The 21,763-nt window shown below is 56.8% G+C and overlaps 3 protein-coding genes across 7 annotated transcripts in view; 1 reads left to right on the top strand and 2 right to left on the bottom strand.

The window, feature by feature from the left end:
• The window catches only part of SLC38A12 (solute carrier family 38 member 12), a 59,315-nt gene extending 58,255 nt beyond the window's left edge, over positions 1-1,060 (bottom strand). The window contains exons 1-2 of one of the 3 annotated variants that reach the window (XM_086687962.1): positions 920-1,060; positions 198-319 (exon numbers count right to left, since the gene is read on the bottom strand). In XM_086687962.1, coding sequence (XP_086544088.1) covers positions 198-319; positions 920-1,028 — 231 coding nt within the window. In that variant the 5' untranslated portion in view covers positions 1,029-1,060. The remainder of the gene's footprint in view (positions 1-197; positions 320-919) is intronic. The other 2 variants (XM_086687961.1, XM_086687963.1) reach the window with 2 other exon arrangements.
• Positions 1,061-1,106: 46 nt separating this feature from the next.
• NAT9 (N-acetyltransferase 9) lies at positions 1,107-5,538 on the top strand. Of its 3 annotated transcripts, none has more exons than XM_086687974.1 (7): positions 1,107-1,255; positions 1,893-1,978; positions 3,145-3,254; positions 3,779-3,922; positions 4,515-4,574; positions 4,807-4,901; positions 5,007-5,538. In XM_086687974.1, the coding sequence occupies exons 2-7, from the start codon at positions 1,902-1,904 to the stop codon at positions 5,139-5,141; spliced, it is 621 nt and encodes a 206-aa protein (XP_086544100.1). In that variant the 5' UTR covers positions 1,107-1,255; positions 1,893-1,901; the 3' UTR covers positions 5,142-5,538. The 3 variants fall into 3 exon arrangements, with proteins under 3 accessions (XP_086544100.1, XP_086544099.1, XP_086544098.1); XM_086687973.1 differs by having other exon boundaries at positions 1,171-1,284; positions 4,810-4,901; XM_086687972.1 differs by having other exon boundaries at positions 1,171-1,284.
• Positions 5,539-7,315: 1,777 nt separating this feature from the next.
• The window catches only part of NHERF1 (NHERF family PDZ scaffold protein 1), a 17,782-nt gene continuing 3,334 nt past the window's right edge, over positions 7,316-21,763 (bottom strand). The window contains exons 2-6 of the mRNA XM_025927760.2: positions 13,131-13,292; positions 12,057-12,210; positions 9,739-9,779; positions 8,496-8,585; positions 7,316-8,249 (exon numbers count right to left, since the gene is read on the bottom strand). Coding sequence (XP_025783545.1) covers positions 8,058-8,249; positions 8,496-8,585; positions 9,739-9,779; positions 12,057-12,210; positions 13,131-13,292 — 639 coding nt within the window. The 3' untranslated portion in view covers positions 7,316-8,057. The remainder of the gene's footprint in view (positions 8,250-8,495; positions 8,586-9,738; positions 9,780-12,056; positions 12,211-13,130; positions 13,293-21,763) is intronic.

The following is a 21,763-nucleotide window of genomic DNA, read 5'->3' as shown; positions in this document are numbered from 1 at the left end:
ACTCTGACCAGCATCTACCACGTGAGCCAACTCCCATCACATGCTCTGAGCCAGGACAGCGGCAACTTGGCTCCTGCTGAATGGAGTTCCCCACCCTGGCTTTCGCCAGGGTCCAAAAGCAGCGGCAATCGCTAGTACAGTCGAGGAAGCACCGTGCTTCTCTAGGAGCCGGTGGCAACCATGTGGGTAAAACTCACGTAGGGAGAATAGAGCTCCCCGGTCTCTGTGATTTCTCCCGCCATTTCCAAAAGTGAGGAAGGGTCGGTGGGCAGCCGAGTTTCTTTAGGTTTCTTCTCTTTCCGCCGGCTCCTGTGGCTCCCTAAGGCAAAAGAGCAGACTTCAACTTTCTGATAGACCTCGATAGGGGTGGGGGTACTTCTGGATGGCGCCCCTCCCCCCGCACTTTTATTACAGACGTGGCCTCAACATCTGCCATGAGAGACAGCCCTAGATGACTGACACCAGGGTGGTTTCCTCGAACTTCTTCCTCGCTGTGCGGGGCATGAATGCATCCAGGGCCGCTCAGGCTCCACGTGAAACGAGGAGACCCACAAGCCACGAAGTCTCCCCCACCACAAGCGCCCCCTTTGCACACTCTGAGGTGGCTATCCACGTTTGATGTCAGGAACAGCGAGCTCGCTACCACACACGGCAGCCCAAATAACTGTCACCTCCGCCTAGGGCAACAAACTGGGGGCTTTTCCAGGTCGCCTCCCAACCCAACTCCTGGTCCCCAAACCTCTCCTTTGGAACGAGTCCTCCATTCCCCGCCCCCCCGCCACCTGTATTTTGCCCTGCCTCTGGGCTCCCCAGCCTCAAGCCTCCCCCTCTTCTCAAGAGCCCCGCTCCGAGCCTTTCCCCGACTTATGTCTCCCTCCCGGAGGGGCCCCGAGTCTGGCGCCGCCCCAGCCCATCCCACCCTCCCGCCGGACCCGACACCTGCACGGCGGCTGACTCCCGGCCGCCGCCTCCAACCCCTCCGCTGCCGCCGGCGCCAGCTGTCCCGCACCAGCGCGCGCAGCGCGCATGCGCCCGCGTTCGGAGCCCACCTAGCCCGTGCGCGCCCTGGGCGGGGCGCAGCGCGCTGATTGGGCGCCTTGCGGAGGCGGGACCGGGATTGGGCCCGGGCGGCTGCCGTCTGCGTGGCGGAAACCGGGGGGGGGGGGGGGGGGGCGCTCCCACGCGCGTGCGGGCTGGGAGGCCGCGGGCCGGTGGGGAAGCTGGGCTTGTCTCAGGAGGCGGATCGCCCCCTCGGGTGGGGACGCTTTCTTCGGCGGGGAGTGGGTGTGTGTTGAGCCGTTCTGGGACCCCGGTGTTGGGGGGTGGGGGTGGGGAAGGAAGGGATCGAGGAGAGTAGCCCACAGGTCCACACTAAGGGGAGGGGAGTGAGAATTTAAGTCAGCCTCACCCTAAAGGAGCCTAATTAGGCTTGGCTTGGTGGGTAGGGAGGAGAGAGGGCCCGAGTCAGGTGGGGGGGGGGGGGGGGGTGGTCGCTGGGAGAAGGGGTTGGAAATAGGCTTAAAGCGGGGCTGAAAGTTGATCGTGGGACCGAGTGTCAGGACTGGGGCGCGTGATGGGAGCTTTGGGGTTAAGTGTCGGTACTTGAGCTCCGGGCTTCCACGTTCGGCGAGGTGGGACACGCAGACATGGCAGCTCAGGCTTAACCCCCTGAGATGCGATTCAAGAATTGTTTAATTATCTTTAACCAGCCCCCTTCCCCTTCTCTCAAGGGGTCTAGAGTCGTGTTCTCTGAAGTGTTTGGAAGGAAAGAAGGACCAAGGTTCTTCTGACAGCTTAGCCCCCGGGAGACATTCAGTGAACTGAAGGCTCAGGGCTCCCACGCTAAGTGGGAGGAAACAAGGTCCTGAAGTGCTTGCCCTCCCCACCTGCAGGCCGCTACCATGAGATTAAATGAGAACATCTTGCTGCTGGGAAAGAAGGTGGTGCTGGTACCCTACACCTCAGAGCACGTGCCTAGGTAAGGGTCCACCTAACATGGGGTGCAAGCCAGTTCTCCAAGGTGCAGCCAGGAGGGCCTCCCTTCCTTAGCCCCGACCTCAGAGGCTATTTCCTCTAAGAAGGAGAAGCATCATCGCTTGGAGCAGTAATGACAGAAAAAAGTGGATGCTGAAGCAGAGGAGGACGACTTCCCTTCAAGTTACTCATCCCCCGCTTTTCCCTTTCATCCTCCCAGCTTCCTTTTTGGACTTTCAGCAAGGAATTATTTAAAGTGAATGTGTGTAAGAAAAGAAGGAACTGCCCAATTGTAAATGAGTGACGTTCTTCTGGTGTCAGTGAATATGCTCCGTTCTTGAAGACTTAATGTCAGCTTGTCATAAAACTGAGCTGATGGGTTGTTCTGATGTCTACTGTTTTTTTAATTTTCTTTTTTTTTTTTTGAACGTTTATTTATTTTTGGGACAGAGAGAGACAGAGCATGAACGGGGGAGGGGCAGAGAGAGAGGGAGACACAGAATCGGAAACAGGCTCCAGGCTCCGAGCCATCAGACCAGAGCCTGACGCGGGGCTCGAACTCACGGACCGCGAGATCGTGACCTGGCTGAAGTCGGACGCTTAACCGACTGCGCCACCCAGGCGCCCCTGATGTCTACTGTTTTTAAGAGGCCAGAACTGAGTGACAGGGTCAGACTCGTGTGTGTGTGTGGGGGGGGGGGGGGTGGTAATTGGCAATTGACAGATGTCTCGTAGACTGGGATGGTGCGGATGTGGGGGTGTATTCTCTATTTGCAGTTTTTCTTTTTGGGGGTTCCTGTGCTCGGCCTTTGTGGAGATCTGTCCAGCCTTCCTTACTGAGGTCAGCCTGCTATACACTTCCACTCAGGAATTTGAGGAATGTTTGAGTTCAGACTGCTCCCCCGCACTGACCCCTGAGACCGGATGGGAAGCTGGACAGACAGAACTGATCCCTCCTGCTGCTCTCTTGTAGGACCAGCCTGCTTCTGGGTCTTGTGCCGGTGGCTCTCTGTCTTAGGAACTACTGTGACCCTTTCCTTGGGTCTTTTATGAGCCCTGTGTTAGCCTTGTGGGCCTCTCTTTTCTACCAATTTCCTCATCTCATAAAATGTCAGGCCCGTGCTTCTGAATCAGTCCTGCATGCCGAAGGTCATCCCCCTGTCCCTGCAGGTACCACGAGTGGATGAAATCAGAGGAGCTGCAGCGTTTGACAGCCTCTGAGCCCCTGACCCTGGAGCAAGAGTATTCGATGCAGCAGAGCTGGCGGGAAGATGCAGACAGTGAGAAGCAGAAGCCCTGTGCTGGCTCCAGAGGCAGTCTCCTGGTTCCCTCTCTCCCTTTCTCATTCCCAGCTGTAGCCCTTCCAGGGCCACAGAAACTTTGTGAAAAGCCCTTCATGAAAAACCCGGAAAGTGCCTGAAACCGTCATACTCTTATGCCCACTGAAGCCAGTCCCCGTGGCTGACGCTTCTGTCTTCTTCCCCACTCACTGCATCAGGCCTGGGAGAGAGAGTAAAGCATTTGGGGCTCTGGCTGTAAATTGAGGCCCTGCCCCTCACATCTCTTGCACAAACCCAGTTGTGGTTACTGCTCCCTGAGAATACAGCTGCTGTTCAGGGGAGACTGTCTTTTCCCGCGTGAGGCAAATTTAGGGCTTTGTAATCCGCTAAAGGGAGCTCTGGGCCCCTTTTTCTCCTGGCGGACAGAGGCGATGTTCTGCAGCTCTCTGGTTTGGGTGGGAAGACTGTCGTTACTCCCCTGCTTTGGGGAGTGGAGGCGATAACCCTGTTGCCTCCCTCCTCAGAATGCACATTCATTGTGCTGGATGCAGAGAAGTGGCAGGCCCAGCCACGCACCACTGAAGAGAGCTGCATGGCGGGAGATGTGAACCTCTTCCTCACAGATCCAGGGGACCCCTCCTTGGGGGAGATTGAGGTCATGATTGCAGGTTTGTTCCACCTGGCCCTGCCTTCCCTCCCTTCTGGCCCTCGATCTGCTGAACCGTAAGCCAGCTGGGGCTGCAGAGGGTCCTCAACTCAATGGAAGGTTCCACGTTAGTAAGCCCAGCACCTAGTGGCTCACCCGTGGAGGTTTCCTTTATTCCCATGTTATGCTTAGATGCGAATTTAACCTTTGGTTTGGGGGTCTTCCAACTTCATCATGCCCCATCCTTGCTGGGGGGGGGGGACTGGGCACTGGGGACCCTCCCAAAATAAATGAGCATATCTGGAGCATCTTCCCATGCTGTGGGAGGAGCCCCTCTAGTTTCTGTCCTTCTTGGTCCACGGCCTTTCCCCAAAACTGTCCTCCTGAGGCAGCACACTGAGGTTAAAGGGTCAGCTTTGGGGTCAGGTTGCTGGGGGTCTCTAAGCTGTGAGCGCTTGTGCAGGTCATTTTAATTTCTGTGTCTGTATTATTATTTGCACAATGGTAATAATAGTACTGTGTAGGGCTGCGAGGGATGAGATGAGGTTTTAGCTGTCCAGGACCTGCGGTGGAGCCTGGCACACAGCATCAGTGACTATCATTGTTTTTCTTAGAGCCCAGCTGCAGGGGCAAAGGCTTTGGCACCGAGGCTGTTCTCATGATGATGTCTTATGGTAAGGAAGTCTGAGCAGACACTGGGAGAAGTGGCCAGGCCCAGGTGAGGGTGAGGGCACATGAGGGCATGTTGGGAGTGGGCCTTCTCCAGGCCTGAGGGTGGTGGTGGGGGGGGGGGGGGGCAGGTGACAGGTGCCTCCAAGGCAAAATGGGACAGGAAGGACAGGAGGTGTGTGTGGGAGGGGGGCTTCACCCTGTGGCTTGTCCCTCTCTTTTGATCTTCTCTGGGAGGAGTGTCCAAGCTAGGTCTGACCAAGTTTGAGGCTAAAATTGGGCAAGGAAATGAACCAAGTATCCGGATGTTCCGGAAGCTTCACTTTGAGCAGGTAAGGATGTCACTGGTGGGAGGGTGAGGCCTGGGCGGTGAGCCCCAGTGGTGCTAGAGCTCATAGCTGTAACTTAGCTGGCTCTGCTCTCTCTGGTTCACATAGGTGGCTGTGAGTAGCATCTTTCAAGAGGTGACGCTCAGACTGACAGTGACTGAACATGAGCGGCAGTGGCTTCTGGAGCAGACCAGCCATGTGCAAGAGAAGTGCTATAGAGATGGGCTGTCAGAGTCCCGTTGACCACTGACCTTGCGGGCAGCCACCCTCTGTGAATGGGGGTGGTGGGACCACGCAGTCCAAAGGAGGTGAACCTTTGAGGCCTTTGGGGCAGAGTGCTTCTACCTCCATCTAGCCTGGGAGCCTCCTTTTGGGGCCCTTCAGATTCTGGGCTGGACTTACCTTGGCCTCCCTCAGGCTGGCAGTGTGGATGAACTGCTCCAGGGCTGGCCAGGAGAAACCTGGAGTGGGCTCTCGGACCTGGAGTGGACAGCACGAATCCACCGGAGGCAGGGTGGATGTGGGAACAGAGGTGAATGGGGGCCTGGTGAATGGCCAGGACGCCCCCTTTCCCTTGGAAGGGCAGAGGCGGTGCCCTGGAGTGGAGGCCCTGACCTGGAGTAAAGCGTACTGCACGGCACTTTCCCCTGCTTTCTCCTTGGGCCTCAGTGGTGAGCCACCAGAAGGTCCAGCCTGCAGCGTCTAGTCCAGCGTGGTAGGATCAGGGCAGGAGGAGCTCAGTCTGCTTTTGTCCTGCAGAAGTAGGCTAAGTGTGACCCCAAGAAGTTTGGAAGTGAACGAGCTAGGCCCTGAAAAACAGGAGGCTTGGAAAGTGAGCATGTGTCCTTTGTCCTTGCTGCTTCTCTTTGGACCCAGGAGTGAGTTTTGGATGCAGCTGCTTGTGGCTGAAGCACCGCTCTGTTGAAGCCTGGAGCCTCTGCTCAGTTGCAAGGGCTGCAGGAGGAAGCAGAAGCCACTCAGCGGTACCTTCCTGAAGGTACCTGTGATCTCTTACTCTCCACCCCTCACTTCTCTGCCTCCGGGAGCAGCTGCACCTGACAGAGCCACAAGGAGGCGCCAGAGGCACAGGTTCGGGACCGCCAGGCTGCCTGGTGCTTTAACAGGCAGAGAGGGAGGGGGTGGGGGCTGGGGGAACGCCCCTGGATTCCTAACTGTCCAGTCATCTGCGGTGGTTATCAAGGCCAGACACGTTTCAAAACAGTCACGGAAGAGACCCTCAAGGGTACCTAGGGTATTCCCAAGGGGAGGAAACCTGCAGGTGAATTGCAGTGATTTGCTCAAGGTGTCGGAGCATTTGATGGCAGAGCCAGAACTACTGCTGAGGCCCTCAGTTCCCAGTCCCCTTGATCCTGGTGAATCCCACTAGAATCTGACTGCATTTGGAAGCCCCCTTTGTACTGTGTCCGGCCCCTCAGTGGTAGGGAAGGGGTAGGAGTTCTGGCCTTCAGCTTAGTCAGAGGCCCCCAGGGCTTCCCTACTCAACAGGTGAGGTAGGGAGGGGTCCCTCCACTGCCCTGTGGGGCAGTCTTCAGGCCTTGCTTACCTGAAGGGACCTCGACATGGGCCAAAGGATAATGGCAAGGTTAGGAGGGGGCGAGCCAGACCCCAGGCCGTTGGTGCCGTGAAAAGGTTTGGAATGGTTTCTCTTACCACTGGTGGGACTCTAAGCCCTAACTAAAGACCAAGACGTCCAGATAGTGACTCATTCTTAACTCCCTTTGATTAGCTGTCTCTTGCAGCATCAACTTCTCTTCCTTCTCTGCAAGCACCAACCCAGGAGCCTCTGGGCCTGGCAGTGTCAGCCCTTGCGGGCCACTTTGGCAGGCTTCTGGGATGTGGCCTCACGTGCCACAGGTGTAAGAGCCCTGGATCTTTTTGAGGAGGAGCAGGGCATTTTGCCCTTGGAAAGTCCCTTCCACCGCACCTGACACAGAGCATGTCCTGGGACTCAGTGGGCTGGGTTTGTTTTCCCCTAGTCCTGGAGAGCTGCCCTCCAATCCTGTCCACGGCCAGATAAGATAGAAAATCTGGTGCCAGCTCAGCCCACTCCAGGGGATCCTGCACCCCACTGGCTGAGTGGAAAGATCAAAGCCAAGTTTTCTATTCCAAATGCCGCTCCATTTGGGATTCACAGTTTCAGCGCTCTTGAATTAAAACTGCATAAAGCCTTCTGGCTGTGTGGATCTTACCTCCCACTTTCTACAACTGTTTCTCTGGGGCAGGACTTGTGCAAAGCTCAGGCAGCTGCAGGGCCCAAGGCCCTCTGATTTATAGCTGCCCACATTCTGTTCCCTGGCCTGGAGTCAGAGAGCCCTGGACTGTCTTCCCGTCCAGCTGTACCCTACCCCGTCAGCCAGAGGCTACCCAGGGCTCTAAAGGAAGACACAGAGGCCAAGGCGGTTTGGAAGCCAGTTGAATTTCTGATGGGAGTTTCCTTACAGTGGGGTGGCTGGGCAGGAGGTGGCCAGACCCTCCCCATGTTGCCCGGGGCTCCCGGTGGTGGGGGGGGGGGGGGGCGGCGTGTAGTAGGAGCAAAAACAAAGTTTAAGGCTAAGGTTGCTGCTATATCCTGGATGCAACAACCTGGAAAATCATGTTAATCAAGGAAACAAAAATCCCTCTAAACTCTGTGGTACTGCACTCAAAAAAAAAAAAAAAAAAAAAAAATCAAATGAACAAAAGTAAATGCCCCAGCCGCAGCTCTGAGAACGACAGGCCCCTGTCCATTCCACAGCGTTGCTGTAATCAGCAGTCCTTGATTAACCTTTGACTCATCACTTGGGGTCGTGAAAGAACAGGACCTCTTGCCTGTCCCCAGGTCCTTGCTTGGTATGGGTTTCACTGAGGTCCCAGGGGTGTGGTGAGGGCGCCCCTGGTAGGCTGAAGCACGCAGGAGACGCGGGCCAGAGTCTGCTTGCTGACTGGGGCAGGTTGGAAACATTGACCTTCCCCGAGGTAAGGGAAGAGCACGGTTCTCTAGAAAAATCAGATTCACCGATAGAGGAGGGACGCTGGTGCTGATTTGTGTGTAGATTAGGGAGGGGAGTGAGTGGGGAGGAGGGAGAGGGAGCTGGCTCGGGTGGGGCAGGGGGGCTGGCCCAGTCGCACCAGCTTTCCCTGGTGCCCGCAGGAGGACACTCAGAAGTTGCTGAAGAGTTCGTTTTTCTTGCTCCAGTCCATCTGCGGAGCCCGCTTGTTGCTGCGTTTCTGGTGAGCCCTCTCTTTGGCCACGGCCAGGGAGATGTTGAAGTCCAGGATGGGGTCAGAGGAGGAAGAGGTAGACGAGGGTGCTGTGGAGTCCTGTTTCCTGGGGCTGTCTTGGGAATTCAGCTGCAAAGAGGAGGAGGCGGCGGCAGAGGGCCGGGAGTCAGTGCCTGGCGAGGCGTCCCGGTCCTCAGCCTCGGCAAGGTGGCCGGCTCCCTTGGGGCAGTGCCCAGGGAAGCCAGGTCACAAGAACAGAACGTGGCATAGCATGTGACCTCCAAGGCAGGCTGGCGTGCCAGGAACGAGCATGGCCTGGGAATGGGCTTCCCGTAACTCAGTGCCACCCTCTGCCCGCCCGCCCAGGCAGCCTACCTCCTCACTGGTATCACTGGAGGTGGATCTTGCCAGGGCTGATCTGGGGCTCTCAGATGCTACCTCAGCCAGGACTTCACGGCTGTTCTCCTGAAACAGAGAGGAGGGGTGTGGGTTGGCAAGGGATGGGGTGGGGGAGTCCTGAATAAGAGAGGAGCCCCCAGGGGAGATCGGTGCCCAGTCAGAGAAGCTCCCCTCAAACCTTTGACACCCACTCCAAAGCCCCACTGCCTGAGCCTGGCGGGGCCCCTCGGGGATTGACAGTTTTACATTCCTCTAAGGATCAGAGGGCAGCCTGGTTCCACCACCCAGGTGGGAGTGACCGTTGTGGGATTAGCGGAACTGCTCACACAGAACCCCCTCCCCAGCCCTCCCGAAGGAGCCTTCAGGGTTGACTAGCCTTTGGGGCCAATGACCATGGAGGGGCTTCATGGAGGGTAAGGCACAGAGAGCCTCCGCTTGGCACCGGGAACACGTGTGATACTCCCTGAATTCCTTCTGGCCTACCTGTTTACTTGGACTTGACCCTAGGAATCTTGAAACCTTTACCCCAAAGTAACCAAGAAGGGCTTTGAAGGAATAAGGCTGATGAGAGTTCTAGGCCCACCGATGGGGTGACACAAAGTGCAGGTGGGCCCTGGGGGGGAGCCCTTGGGGAGGGGAGACCTTTCAGTAGACCCCGCAGAGAGCTCCAGCTCTGTGGTCTGACTCTGAGTCAGCCTGTCTCGGAGTGAAGGTCTTGGCCAAGGCTCCGACTTGGTGCTCAGCCTCTGCCTGGGTTCCTCTGCGGCCTCAGCTGGCACCAGGCCCCACCATCTCTTCCCCAGCCTCCACTGCCTTCTCTTCCCTTCCGCCCAGGGAGGAGGGGAGGAGGGGCTTTGTTCTCCCAACCCAGACTGGAAGCAGCAGGGCCCAGGCAGCGTGCGTCCAGACACTGAAGCTCTGTTCTTGGGGGGAAGAAAGGCCTCTTCTGTACGGTGGGGAGTTGGAGGCGGGGTTTGTCACCAGGATGGCGGGCTGCAGAGGGGCCCGGCCAGGCCTCTCTCTCTCCTGACTGCCCTGGCGCTAGGCAGGGGTTGAGGGGTGCACCGGCAGTTCTATAGCTTGGAGCTCAGAAGGGAGCAGCTTGGAAACGGGGGTTTCAACCTGAGCCACACAGCTGTCCCTGTCCCAACCATGCCACCTTCCACCCTTCTGCAGCCCCGCATGAGAGCCAGGGAAGTGTTAGAGGGCCTGCCTTTACCTTCCGGATCTCCCCATTGGTAAAGGGCTCGGGCAGGGGACCTACGGGAAGGAAAAAACAGCAGAGGTGAGTCCAGAAGCTCTGGGGAATGCGGACAGAGTGGTGCCTGGAGAGGAGGGAGAGCTTTGGGGTTTAGGCCATAATTAGACCTTGTTCCCTACGTCAGTGTTTAAGTATCTTGACTGCAACCTTCTACAAGTATGTCTGACTTTCTGGTGACCCAGCACACACACAGAGACTACACACGTGTAACAGAAGTTTCACGAAACAACATTTCCCCTTCTGCTTCGTCAATGCTCTCCAATGTTTTTGATTCAGTTTCTTTCAAAGAAGTATGCTGGTCTCTGCTAAGTTGATCTCATGAACCACTGATGGGTAATGAGCTATTTGGAAAACCAATGTTCTAGATGGGGATAAAATTCCAGGCTGGCTGCCTAAGACCTGGGAAGCAGATCCCTGGGCCTTGGCACTAGGGCCTGATTCAGTGGGTCTGGAACGGGCCGAGGAATCGACATTTTTCAAATGGCTCCTAGGTAGTGATGCTGTCACTAGAATTGGAACTACACCCCAGGTTAGGGTTAGAACCTGCCTTGGCTGAAAGAGAAACTAATCCCACCTCGTGCTTGCCAACGTGAGGGCAAGGGGATGAGGGGGCTCAGGGCAGTGTCCTGAGTGTGCCCTCCCCCTGCCATGGGAAAGCTGGTGGTGGCAGGAGGGGTCAGAAGGAGAGACACCAGCCTGGGGTCCCCGTTCCACCTCTGGGGACTGGTCAGCCTGGGTGGATTTCTTCTGAACTCTTCGTTTAACGTCATCGTGCATCTTTCGTGCTGGCCTGGACGGCAGGCACACCCGATTCTCATCATTTCCTCCTTGTTGCTACCCACGGCCTTCCCGCGATGGCCAAGCAGGGGATTGCTGGGACCCGGAGACACTCACTCTCCCACTCCCCCCATGCTGGCCCCTTCCCCACGAGGGCCAGGCTGTCTCATGTGGTCAGGAGGCAGCTGCTGGGAGGGGGGCATTCTTCTTGCGGACAGTTACACCCAGCTGGGAGGAGGAGGGCGGCCTGGAGACCGCAGGAGAGACACCTGGGGAGGAGACCTGCCCCCAGGCCTCTCCCAGTGCAGCTTCTCTGGCTCGAGGCTGCGCTCACAGTAGTTCTGGGGCCCATCCCACCCAGCCAGAGAGATAAGAAGAAGGAATGTCGGAGGGCTGATTTCTTAGGAGTAGGTGGGGGAAGGATGCCAGAGGCGGCAGGGGAAGGTATTGGAGGAGCCTCGTGGAATCCAGATTCCAGCTGTCTTCCCCAAACCGTGTTGCCAAGAGGAAGGCTGGGGCTTCTTGGGGCCTCAGTTTGCCCTCACTGAAGAAAGGAACTACCTGGGCTATCTGGTTTCTATGAACACGGGAAACAAGGGTGAGGCAGTGCCTGACCGCCCGTGCCTAGAGTCTGCGGGGGACTTCCACCTGACCCATCCCTGCTTCCAGGACCGCCCCCCCACCCCCACCCCAGGACCCACCTGGCCCCTCCACCTAGGGACAGGGGTCTGTGGCAGGACCTCTGAGTAGATCACCCTCCTACAAATAAAATCCTGACACCCTGAGGGAAGCCCCACCCGCTGCAAAGTCCAAAGAGGTCCCACCTACCCTACACCCCCCTCCCCAACTCCCCCAGGAGCCATTTTCCCAGGGAGAAAGTCCAGACCAGGGAGTGAGGGTTGCTTAACTCCTCACTGGCCTCGGGCGGCAGGGTTGCCTGGTTTGGCTTGGACTTGGGCAGGGGGAGGTGCCAGGCTTGGCAGTGTAATATGGGGGATGGGGAGGGCAGGGGCCCAGGGACCAAGGAGGGACCCGCTGCTCTCTAGAGCCAGTGAGCCTGGTTTCCAAGACAACCTGAGAGAAGGGAGGGGAGGCACTGGGCCCCTGTCACTGGACTCTGATCTGACCAAGCGGAGCTGGAGTTAACCCTTCCCTTGCGGCAGCACTGCCTGGAGAACCTGCGAGGGGTGCGGGGATGGGGGGCTGAGGCTTCCCTCTGGTGCTGCTGCTTTGGCCTGGGAATGAGTGCCTCTGTCCCGTCTCGCCGTCCCTCATGCCGGCCTCACCCTGTCATATGCCATCCTCAGAAAGCCACTGCCATCCCCGCTTCCTCTCCTGACACCAGGCTCCTTTCCCAATCTCCACCTTTGGCCCCCCCCGAAGGAGAGGGAGGGAGCTGAGGCAGGAAGCTGCCCACCCCTCCCCTGGGACACAGTAAAATCTAGAGCACTGGCCAACATCCTTGATTTGGGGGCCTCCGGCTGCCCCACCCAGCTCACCGTTCAGATGCTCCTGAGACGGGGTCACTTTGCATTTCTTGAAGAACTCATCGGTTTCCTTGTCTACCACCAGCAGCTTGGTCTCGTCCCCACCAGCCTTGATGGCAGATACCACATCTGCGTGCTGCTTGCCCTCCATACAGACCCCGTTCACCTGTGGGTGGGGACACGGGTTAGCGGCACAGTTTCGGAGGGGTAGGTGGAGCGAGGTACAAATGGTCCTCTTTGTCCTCGGCCAGGTGGCAGTCTGGGGACACTGAGGCCCCCCCCGCCCAGTTGCCTGTGGAGTCTTAAAGTAAGCCAAGTGGTCCTCCCACCTGACAGTCAAATGAGGAGGCAGGACACATGAGAAAAGCCAAAGAAAATATGGAGAAAAGACTAAACAAACACAGCTGGGACAGGAAAGATAGGGGAGGCCTGGGTTGGGCCCTAGCGTTTCTATGTACTTGTGTCCGACTTCCCTCTCTGGGCCGTGGTTTGCTCACATGTAAAATGAGAAGTCTTGGGAGAGCTGATCTTCCAGCTCTAAGGTTCTAAGACTGAGATTCTGGGGCCTGCCCGAGGCACAAGGTTCACATTTCCTTTCCTCCTGAGCACTGCACAAGAGTGTTTGACTGCACCTGCTGGCACAGAGGCCTCCAGCAGTGGGAAACTCTGTAGGTGGCCACATACATCCACTGGGATGGATGGGTGGGTGAATCTTGAGCCTGTCTCTTGGTAAAGAGCCCAGAGGAGGTGGGGGCAGGAAAGAAGTCCGTCCATCATCCACCACCACCACCCACCCAACCATCCATCCATCCATCCATCCATCCATCCTCCCTCCCTCCCCTCCTGCCGACCCACTTACCACTCTTCTCCTCTCTCTGGCTTCCTGCCTGCCTGCCTCCCTCCCTCCCTCCCTCCCTCCCTCCCTCCCTCCCTCCCTCCCTCCATCCCTCCATCTACCTGGCATCTGTGGGCTACCTGGGCCCCATGGACTAACCAAGGAGCAGACAGGGTGATGGCTCCCCCAGGAATTGCTTATCTGTGGGGATGCAGTCAGGAAGGGCCTGGGAAGAGCGTGAGAATCACTACCTCCACGATGCGGTCCTGAGCCCGGAGCCCCGAGGCCTCGGCAGGTGAGTCTGGGTCCACTGCCCGGATGAACTGGCCTGGCTTGGACTTATCGCTGTGCAAGTTGAAGCCGTAGCCATTGGCACCCTTCTTCATGGTGCAGAGCCGAGGCCGAAGCTCACGCTGTGGGGATAAAGGAGGGTCTATGACCATTCTCCATCACTGGAGGTCCCGCTCTCCCTGCCCTGTGCCTGATAGCCACCCCCCCCCCCCCCCCATCAAAGAAACACTGGGGAATAACGCAAGTTTGCTGAGCTCCCACAGAACAATTCGACAATTTGAGAATGCTGGACTGGGCCCCAGAAGACCTGTGCGGAGATTTGGCATTGTAGCAAACGGCTCAGGTGCCTGTCCAAGCCAGCCGCCTTTTCTATTTAATGGGAGGCAGGACCACATTAGCTTAAGTCCCTCCCCTTGTGACATTCTAAGGTAAATAGTGTTATTCTGATTGCTACTTTCTCCCTCCCCTCTCAAAGTTCAGCCTGGCTAGGTGACTGGGGATCCCTGGCCCTTTTGTACCCAGATCTCTGCAGCGGGGGAGGCAGGGCAGGTGTTTACTGAAAGCTGGTCAGCATGTTTATAGTAAAGCTTTTCCCCATCAAGCCAAATGGCCCAGCCGAAAGGAAGGAAGCAGGCAGCCAGATGACCACAGACTGGGGAGAAGCACAGCCAGAGGTCCTGGACAGGACAGGGACCCCCCATCAGCAGAACCAGGGCTGAGGGCAAAGGCAGCCATAGATATCCAAAGAACCTGTTGGTCCCCAAGGAGCCTGAACGGGGAAGGGGCCATGAAATCAGGGCTGGGCTGAAGGGAGCCCTGTGTGGCTGCAGCCCAGAGTGGGGACCTACTGAAAGGGCTCAGGCAGGTTTCTCTCAAGCACTCAGACACTCTGCTGAAAATGTTTTTCACCATCCTTGGTCCAACTTAAGCAGCTTAGCTCAGAAGCTGCAGGCCTAGAGACACATTTACATGATGGAGGGAATCTGGGTGTGCAAGGCCCAAGCAACTGAAACCTTGACCAGAAGCCTGAGCCTGAGGCCTGGCTTGGGGGACCCTCTCCCCCGCCTCCCAGGCCTGGCTGGGCAGGGCTGCAGCAGCCAGTCTACTGGCTCTTGGTGATCCCCCCCACAGGCCACCAGGCAATGAGCATTGGCGGGAATCGAGACCCTGACTGGCCCAGGGGCCAGCTTCCCCACTTAGTAGTTATGTGACCTGGGGCAAGTTATTTCCTTCTTAGCGCCTTAGGTTCCTCATTTATAGGCCATTCTTCTTGCCACCTGCCTCCCAGGGTCCCAGGGTTGCTCTGAGGCCAAGTGAGATAATTAGCATAGGTAGAAACACTTTACAACTCCCAAATCCCTGTGCACTCGGACTTGTAGACTTTCTCAGCGTTGGGGACACTAATGAATAATCCCCTGAAGCAGAGAAGAGAGATTCTGGGGGTGAGGGTGGGGGCCAGTTTGCACTGAAACGCCAGTCCCAAGCTGGGAGTAGAGCTGGCAAGGGAGGGCAGGGAAGGAGAGGAGGGCTTACAGGCCTCCTGCCCGAACTTGCCAGCCCCAGGAGGCAGCTACCATCTGGGGCTCCCCACCCCTCCACTCTCAGGGGGGTGGCTGAAGGGTGACTTTGCCTTCCTTCAACTGCCCAGGCAGGTCTTTCCCTGTGTTTCAGGATGTTGGTGGGGGCTGTGGAGAGGAAGTTAGGAGGGAGAGGTGATGGTTGGACCCTAATCTGGGCCAGAGGCCCTGGGCCCTTCTCTTCCAGCAGGCTCTGCTCAACCCAGAACAATAGCAAAGACAAAGATGTGAGCGTAAAAAGTGTGTGTGTGGCTGGGGGCACGGAGGCACCCTCTCCCCAGGGGCCGTGAAGCATCCCCTTCTCCCAAGCTCTCCAGGTCCCCTGGGCTCCTCACTGCAGGGCACAGTCCCAGGAGGCCCCCTGCCACCACCTGCCTCATTCATCTCTCCCCTCCGCCCAACCCCCACAGCCCTCCCAGTCCCCAGGGGATGTTGTTCCGGAGTTAGTGAGGCTCTTCTCCCCTCCAGCTAATCCCTCCACAAAGCTGACAGCCCAGCCCTCCCCCAGGCCGAGGTGAGCAGGAACAGGTCTGACCAGTGCCACCAGGCAGGCTCGGCTTTCCACAGCCAGGCTGAGCTCACGATCACCCTGAGAAAGTGGGGAGGAGAATCAAGACGGGGCGGGGAGGGGGGGGGGAGGGAATGGAACACGGCAGCCCTGACATCCTTGCTCCTCCCCACCTCACTCCAAAGAGCCTTCCCTAGCAACCTGGCTGGGGCTGGTCACCCCCATTTTTAAGACGGAGAAACCGAGAGACTCCACATGTTAAGCCCACTGCCTGATGTCATAGGGCTTTACGGTGCAAGAGCCAGAGCTCCAATCAGGTCTCTGACTTGGACCCCGAGTTCCTTAAACCATTTGTGGGCTGGTCCTGAAGGACCCAAGTCCAGACTGGGAGGAGGCCCAGTTGGAGCCCGGGCCTCTGCAGGAGTCAGTCGTAAACACGGGTTGCCCTCCCGTGGTGCGCCCTCCCACCGTGGCTGCAGTCTCTGCAGGGAGGCAGCTGGTCGCTGATGAAACCACAGCCTTCCTTCCGGGTGCTCAAGGTCTTAAGGCTTCTTGCGGCCAGAGCTCCAGCCTGAGCTGGGGGAGCCTGGTGGCTCCGGGAGTGCTCCTGGCCAGCAGGGCGATTAATCGGCCTGGGTCTCTGTGCTAGAGGCTTCCCTTCCTGATCCCTCTGCGTATCTCCCTGGACGCCGTGTCTGGTGATCTGTCATTAAAGCCGGAGGGCCTGCTTTGAACCCCACTCCCCTCTGTCAAGTACCAAGCTATTAGGATTAGAGGAAATGGGGCTCAGTTACCCCATTGCTCCCTTTCCCCTGCACTGGGACCTGCTCCACTGCCCTCTGGGGGTAGCTGAGCAGGGAGAAGCGCCAGGTGGTTTTCTGAAGCGCTCAGACACCTTTAAGGGCCCCAACTAGCTCCCTCCTTCCCAAGTCCCCTTCCCACAGGAGGGGTGGAGGCTTCCAATTCCTCCAGAGAGACCAGCCTGATTCTGTCCACCCCTCCCCCAGCTGTCTCCAGGAGGTGTCACTGCCAGCTGCTGAGTCAGCCCATCAAAGGAGCCCATCCCAGCCAGGGTGGAGGCTGGTGCTGGCATGAGGAGTCCCCGGGGGCAGCCTCCCTGGGAATCTGGCGGGGAGGGCTGGCCCAGCACCCCCAGACCTGAAGTAGGACCTGGGTTCTGCTTCTGGGGAAAAGAGTAGATGGAAAGTCCATGCCATCCTGGTCCTGGTGTGTGGCGGGCAACTTCCCGTGGGGAATGTGGCCTCAAGAGGGTTCAGAGTACCAGGTGGGGCTCCCAGTAACGATGACAGCTCAGAAGCAGAAATCAGAATCTGCTCAGCGAGGAGCCTGGCGGAGACCAGGAAGCAAGAGGAAGGAACAAGAGGCAACGGTGGCCAAAGAGCAGTGCAAATGGGCTGGGGCGGGGGGGGGGGGGGGGGGGGAGGCTGGGGGGCTGGATGGGTCTGAATCTCACTTCCAAGCAACACCAGACAAGCTTGCCAGAAAAGACCCCGTCAGGAGAAGTGCCTCCAGACTCTTCTCCTGGAGTCTTCTCCCACCCTCAGGTTGTGAGGCTGTCCCAAATCCTGTCACAGGCCCCTGTGGCCATCCTCTCCATTCTCTCTTCTCTCCCAGGGAGCCCAGCCCAGCCCCGAGTGGCCGCCCAGTCACCTCCACCCACGCAGCCCAGGGAGCGGACTGCGGGCACGTTATTCAATAGGTGCCACCAGCAGCCACCTGGGAAGCTGAGGAAAGTCGATACCCTAATCCCAGTGCCCGTCTCTGGGGAGCAGGCCCAGGGCCGCTCCCTGTTGCTCCTAAGGGGAGGGCTGCTGGGGGCCGACGCCCCAATGAGCCCAGCCCCTCCCTGATCGGTGTCATGGTGATGGCCCTATAGAAAATAGCCAGGTTGCTTCCAGAAGGCCAGCCAGCTGTGGGTCCCAGAAGGAATGGGTTGAAAGAGCAGGAAGACCCCCGGGGTGGCTAAGGGAACAACAGAGGTGACCCTCACCTCCCAAGCCTGCCCTTCCCCCAACCCAACCCAGCCAAGGGCTCTTGTTTTTGCAGATAAGATTGATGCTTGCTGCCCCACGCAGGGAGATCAGCCCCAACAATGTGGTGGGTGAGGGGAGGGGGGAAGGTGGGGAAGGAGTCCTGGCTGTTCTGGTGGGGGTGGGACACAGGGTATGCTGGGCATTAAGGCACCGTGACTGCTCTGGGAGGCAGCTCAGTTGTTCCATGGGACTCTGGACACACAAGCTTGGGCCTGGTACCAGCTCTTCAAGGAAGCCATGATGGATGGCGAGAGCTGGCCTGGCCTGAGGGTGACATGTGACTGGGCAGCAAGGGGGCACTGTCCTTAGGGCAGGTTGGGAAGTGACCAGGAGCTCAGACCAGAGCTCTAGGCTTAAAGGTATCCTCTCCTCACCCAAGGTACAGAGGGCTTGGCTGCCACTGCCCGCTGCCCCACGGTCCTGATATGGCTTCAGTTCACCCTAGAGGACCTTTCCCGCCCAGGTCTGTACGGACTGAGGGATGTCGGACACCTCCATTGGCAAAAAAGGAGCTACTCTAGCCCCTGGTCCTGTCCTTCCTGTTTCCCAGTGGGAAGGCCCCTCTTGGGAGCCCAACTGGGGTGGGATCCTGGAGAGAAACATATGCTCAAGCGGGGGCTGCTTCGCCAACGCAACACGCAGGGGCCCTGAGCCAGCTTCTCCCTCTGGTTCTTTTCTCCTGGTGCCGGCCAGAGACCCACCCAAAGGAGTTTGGCTCAGGTCTCCCCAGGGCTGGGCAAGCCTGGGACGGAGCAGGCTGGTACGTGGGCTGCTTGCTGCCTGGCTGGACACCATCCAGGCTGGCCGCCCCATGCCTGCCTGCCCCGCGGGCACTGCATTCTCGTCCCTTCTCATCCCTCACCCTCCTCCCAGAAGCCACTGGATTTAACTCCTGCAGGCTGTCCCAAGACCGACAAAGACCCTCAGGGAGCCTGTATACTTGGGGCCCTATTGAAATAAATATCAGCCACCGTTTCATGAGCACTTACTATGTGCTAAGGACTGCACTAGGATTTTACGTGCACTTTCTCATTCAAACCCAATTATAGTCCTGCGAGGAAGGTATCACTGCCCTTGTTTCCCAGAGAAGGAAACTCAGGTCCAAAGAAATCACGTAAATGGCTCGAGTACCCAGCTGAGGGGAGAAGGCAGGCTCGGAACTCAGATGTGGGGCAGCACTGCCCGACAGAAACAGGATGTCAGGCTGGCAGGTAATTTAAAATTACACTAAAGTAAAAACAAACAAGAGAAATGAACTTTAAGTATCTTATTTAACACGATATACCCCAAACTGTTATCATTTCAACATGTAATCCACTTAAAAATATTTAACAGCATTACTGTTACTTCCTTTTGTTTGTACTACGTCTTCCAAATCAGGTGTGCATTTCACACTTCTAGCACATCTCAAGTGCTAAGAGCCACACGCGGCAGGTGGCGGCCACAATGGCCCGCTGATATTTCTAAAGGCCTCACTCTCAACCATTACGCTGTCAGCCCCAAACGCTTTTCTAAATCAGCCCCCATGTTTGAATCGGGCACCATGACCTTATAAAGCAACCTTATACCGGACGACAACAACGAGCCAGTGGCACTTGAATCCCATTTTTAGGAAACCCGTGCCACCTGCCCTTTCCTAGGGCACAGGAAACTAAACATTGCCCAGAGGGCTACATGTGGTGAGTTGTTCTGTTCCAGGGGAGAAGGCAGGCCAAGGCCAACAGTCAAGGATGGCCTTCAGAAGGGGCCCTTTGTGCTACAGGGAAGCCCCAAAGCCAGCAAAGGTGCATTCTTAGGACCCAGGGGGTTGGGAGTGGGGTAGAGACTTGGTGGCCAGACTCCTAGCCCCAGCCCAATGCAGAAGAAGGGTGAGGCCACTTCTGGGCGGAGGCCTTCCATCAGGGCTGACACATTTTCCTAATGGTGCTGAAGGCCATCCCTTAGGGACAGAAGCTACCTGGACCCTTCCTTGCAAGGAGCTGATGCAAGCAAGCCTGAATTTATGCCATGGCGATGGCTCTTATGTGGCCCAGAATGTGACGGGCAGAGACACCCAGCAGGACACTCAGGCCCTCAACGTCAACCCAACTGTATGGCCAAATGGATGTGTAGGCAATGGAGCCAGAGAGAGGTGGGTTCCAAGATACACCCCAGCTATGTGGTAAAGGCTCATTAGCTGAGAGCCCTGGAGCCAGCCAGCTGAACTGGCCAAGCTTCAGTTTCCACATGTAGACCATTGGGGGCTAATTCCGGCCTCGCGGGGCGGTTGTGTAGATTAAAGGACATGAGGCATGTTTAATGCACAGCACTTTGCTAGACACAATACCTACCGCTTATTGAACACTTACTATCAACTCACAAAATGCAGAAAATAATACCCAATTTGCAGGGTTGTCAGGGGAATCCATGAAATTAGCATCGGTATCTTTATGGCACGAGGCTGGACACTAGAAATTTTGAGTCTCCTTCCCCGGCAGGGCTACTCAGAGCAGCAAGATGAACACCTAATACCTAATATCGGGATGGAGAACCCTGGCTTCTCTCTGTAAAAGGCTTGCAGCACCAATGAAACCCTGGCTACGCCCCTTCCTCCCCTAACTCCTAAGTGCTCCCCCACTTCCCCAGGGCCCCATGGGGTGGAACGTGTGGAGAGGAAGAGAAGGGCCCCTATCTAGACATACAGAGAAGAGTGCCCCATTCTCTCTCTCCAGAACTTAACTTTACAGGAACCTGGTAAGAACCAGGAGAGAAAGAGACCCCAAATATGTGGCTTATGAGCAGGAACCAACACACAAACAAACTATCACACATACCCATCTATTTAAAATCCAGACACCCTGCAGTTCAAACCCGGTTCTGCCCTCCCAAACTCTAACTTGGTCGGTGTGAAATGGCCTGCCTGTCCTGGGAAAGAAGTTGGTAGGCTTCCAGGTAATTGTGCCCACGCACCCACCTTGCTGCCTGGGGGGTGCCTGCACTCTTCTCTTTCTCTTCTCTTTTCTGTTTTCTTTTCCTTTTTTCATTTTCTTTTCTTTTCTTTCTTTCCCTCTTTCTCGTTCTTTTTTTAATTTAAGTTTTATTTATTTTTTAAGTAGGCTCCATGCCCAACATGGGGATCAGACTCACGATCCCGGGACCAAGAGTCGCATGCTCCAACTGCCCTGGCCTGCACTGTTTCTGCCTCTGGGATCAGGGTCAGGTCTGGCAGGAAACCACCCCAAGCTGGGCACTGACACACTGAGACACACACATACATCCCTCTTATGTCATCAAGTCTCCCCCAAACCCTGCAAGGTGGGGTATTGGTGTTCCCATTTCACAGACGTAGAAGCTGAAGGTTGCAGGCCACAGTGGAAAATTAGGGTACCAGAGCCAGCTAACACAGAAGCCCAGAATTTTAGCCTTCTAGTCTTAAAATGGAAGCTTCCAACAGGCAAGAGGAAAGAGTGGGTAGGTACTGCCTGGAATTCTGATCTCTGGGAGTGCCCGAGGCGCAAATGGGCCCAGGTATGCTGGACTGACATGAATTAGGATAAAGGTCCCTGGTGGTTATCATGCATTCATTCGTTCAAAAATTATTTGAGCCCCTCCCTCCTCTGTGCCAGGTACAGCGCTGGGGATATAAACACAAAGAAGACACAGTTGTTGCCCTCTTCACCACTGCAGCAGAGGTCAAGATCACGAACAGATGATTCAAATATTGCGTGTTCAGAGCAATAAAAGATGCGGGACAGGGAGGAGGAGGTGAGCAAAGAAAAGGCTCATTCTGGGGGTGCCCCGGGGGCTCAGTCGGTTAAGCCTCCCACTCTGGATTTCGGCTCAGATCATGATCTCACAGTTCATGGGTTCGAGTCCCACATCAGGCTCTGCAATGCGGAACCTGCTTGGGATTCTTTCTCTTCCCCTCTCTCTACCCTTCCTGGGTTCAAGCTCATGCTCTTAAAATAAATAAACTTTGGGGGGGTGGGGAAAGCTCATTCTGTCTGCAGGGTCAAGGAAAGGCTCCACAAGGCTGTGAGTGGTTTTCGGAGAGTGTGCCTTGTGGAGAAGGGGACTGACAAGTCCCCAGGCTGAAGGGTAGCATCGGGATGTACTGGGTTGCTGTATTGGGATGGGCTGTGGAACCCCCTTTGATTATTTGAGAACAGTGGCCTCTCACTGAACACTCACTGAGCACCAGGCTGGGACACAGATGCACTTGCCCAGGCAGAGGCCGATCCAGGGCTGGCTGCCCCATGGGTGGGCATGCAACAATCACTGTGAAATACTTCTCAACTCAAATACCAACAGCGACGTTCGCTGAGCACTTACTTAGTGCCAGGCACAGAACGACTGCTTTTCAGACCACCCCATGTGATCCCAACCCCAGGTGCAAGCTGTTAGGCTCCCACCTTACACAAGAGGAAACAGAGGCCTAGAAAGGTTAAGATACGTGGCTCGGGGTGGCCCAGCTA

This window comes from Puma concolor, chromosome E1 (assembly GCF_028749965.1).
Source record: "Puma concolor isolate L17-30 chromosome E1, mPumCon1.1.hap2, whole genome shotgun sequence".
Taxonomy (NCBI): domain Eukaryota; kingdom Metazoa; phylum Chordata; class Mammalia; order Carnivora; family Felidae; genus Puma; species Puma concolor.
This window is presented reverse-complemented; position numbering and strand designations above follow the sequence as displayed.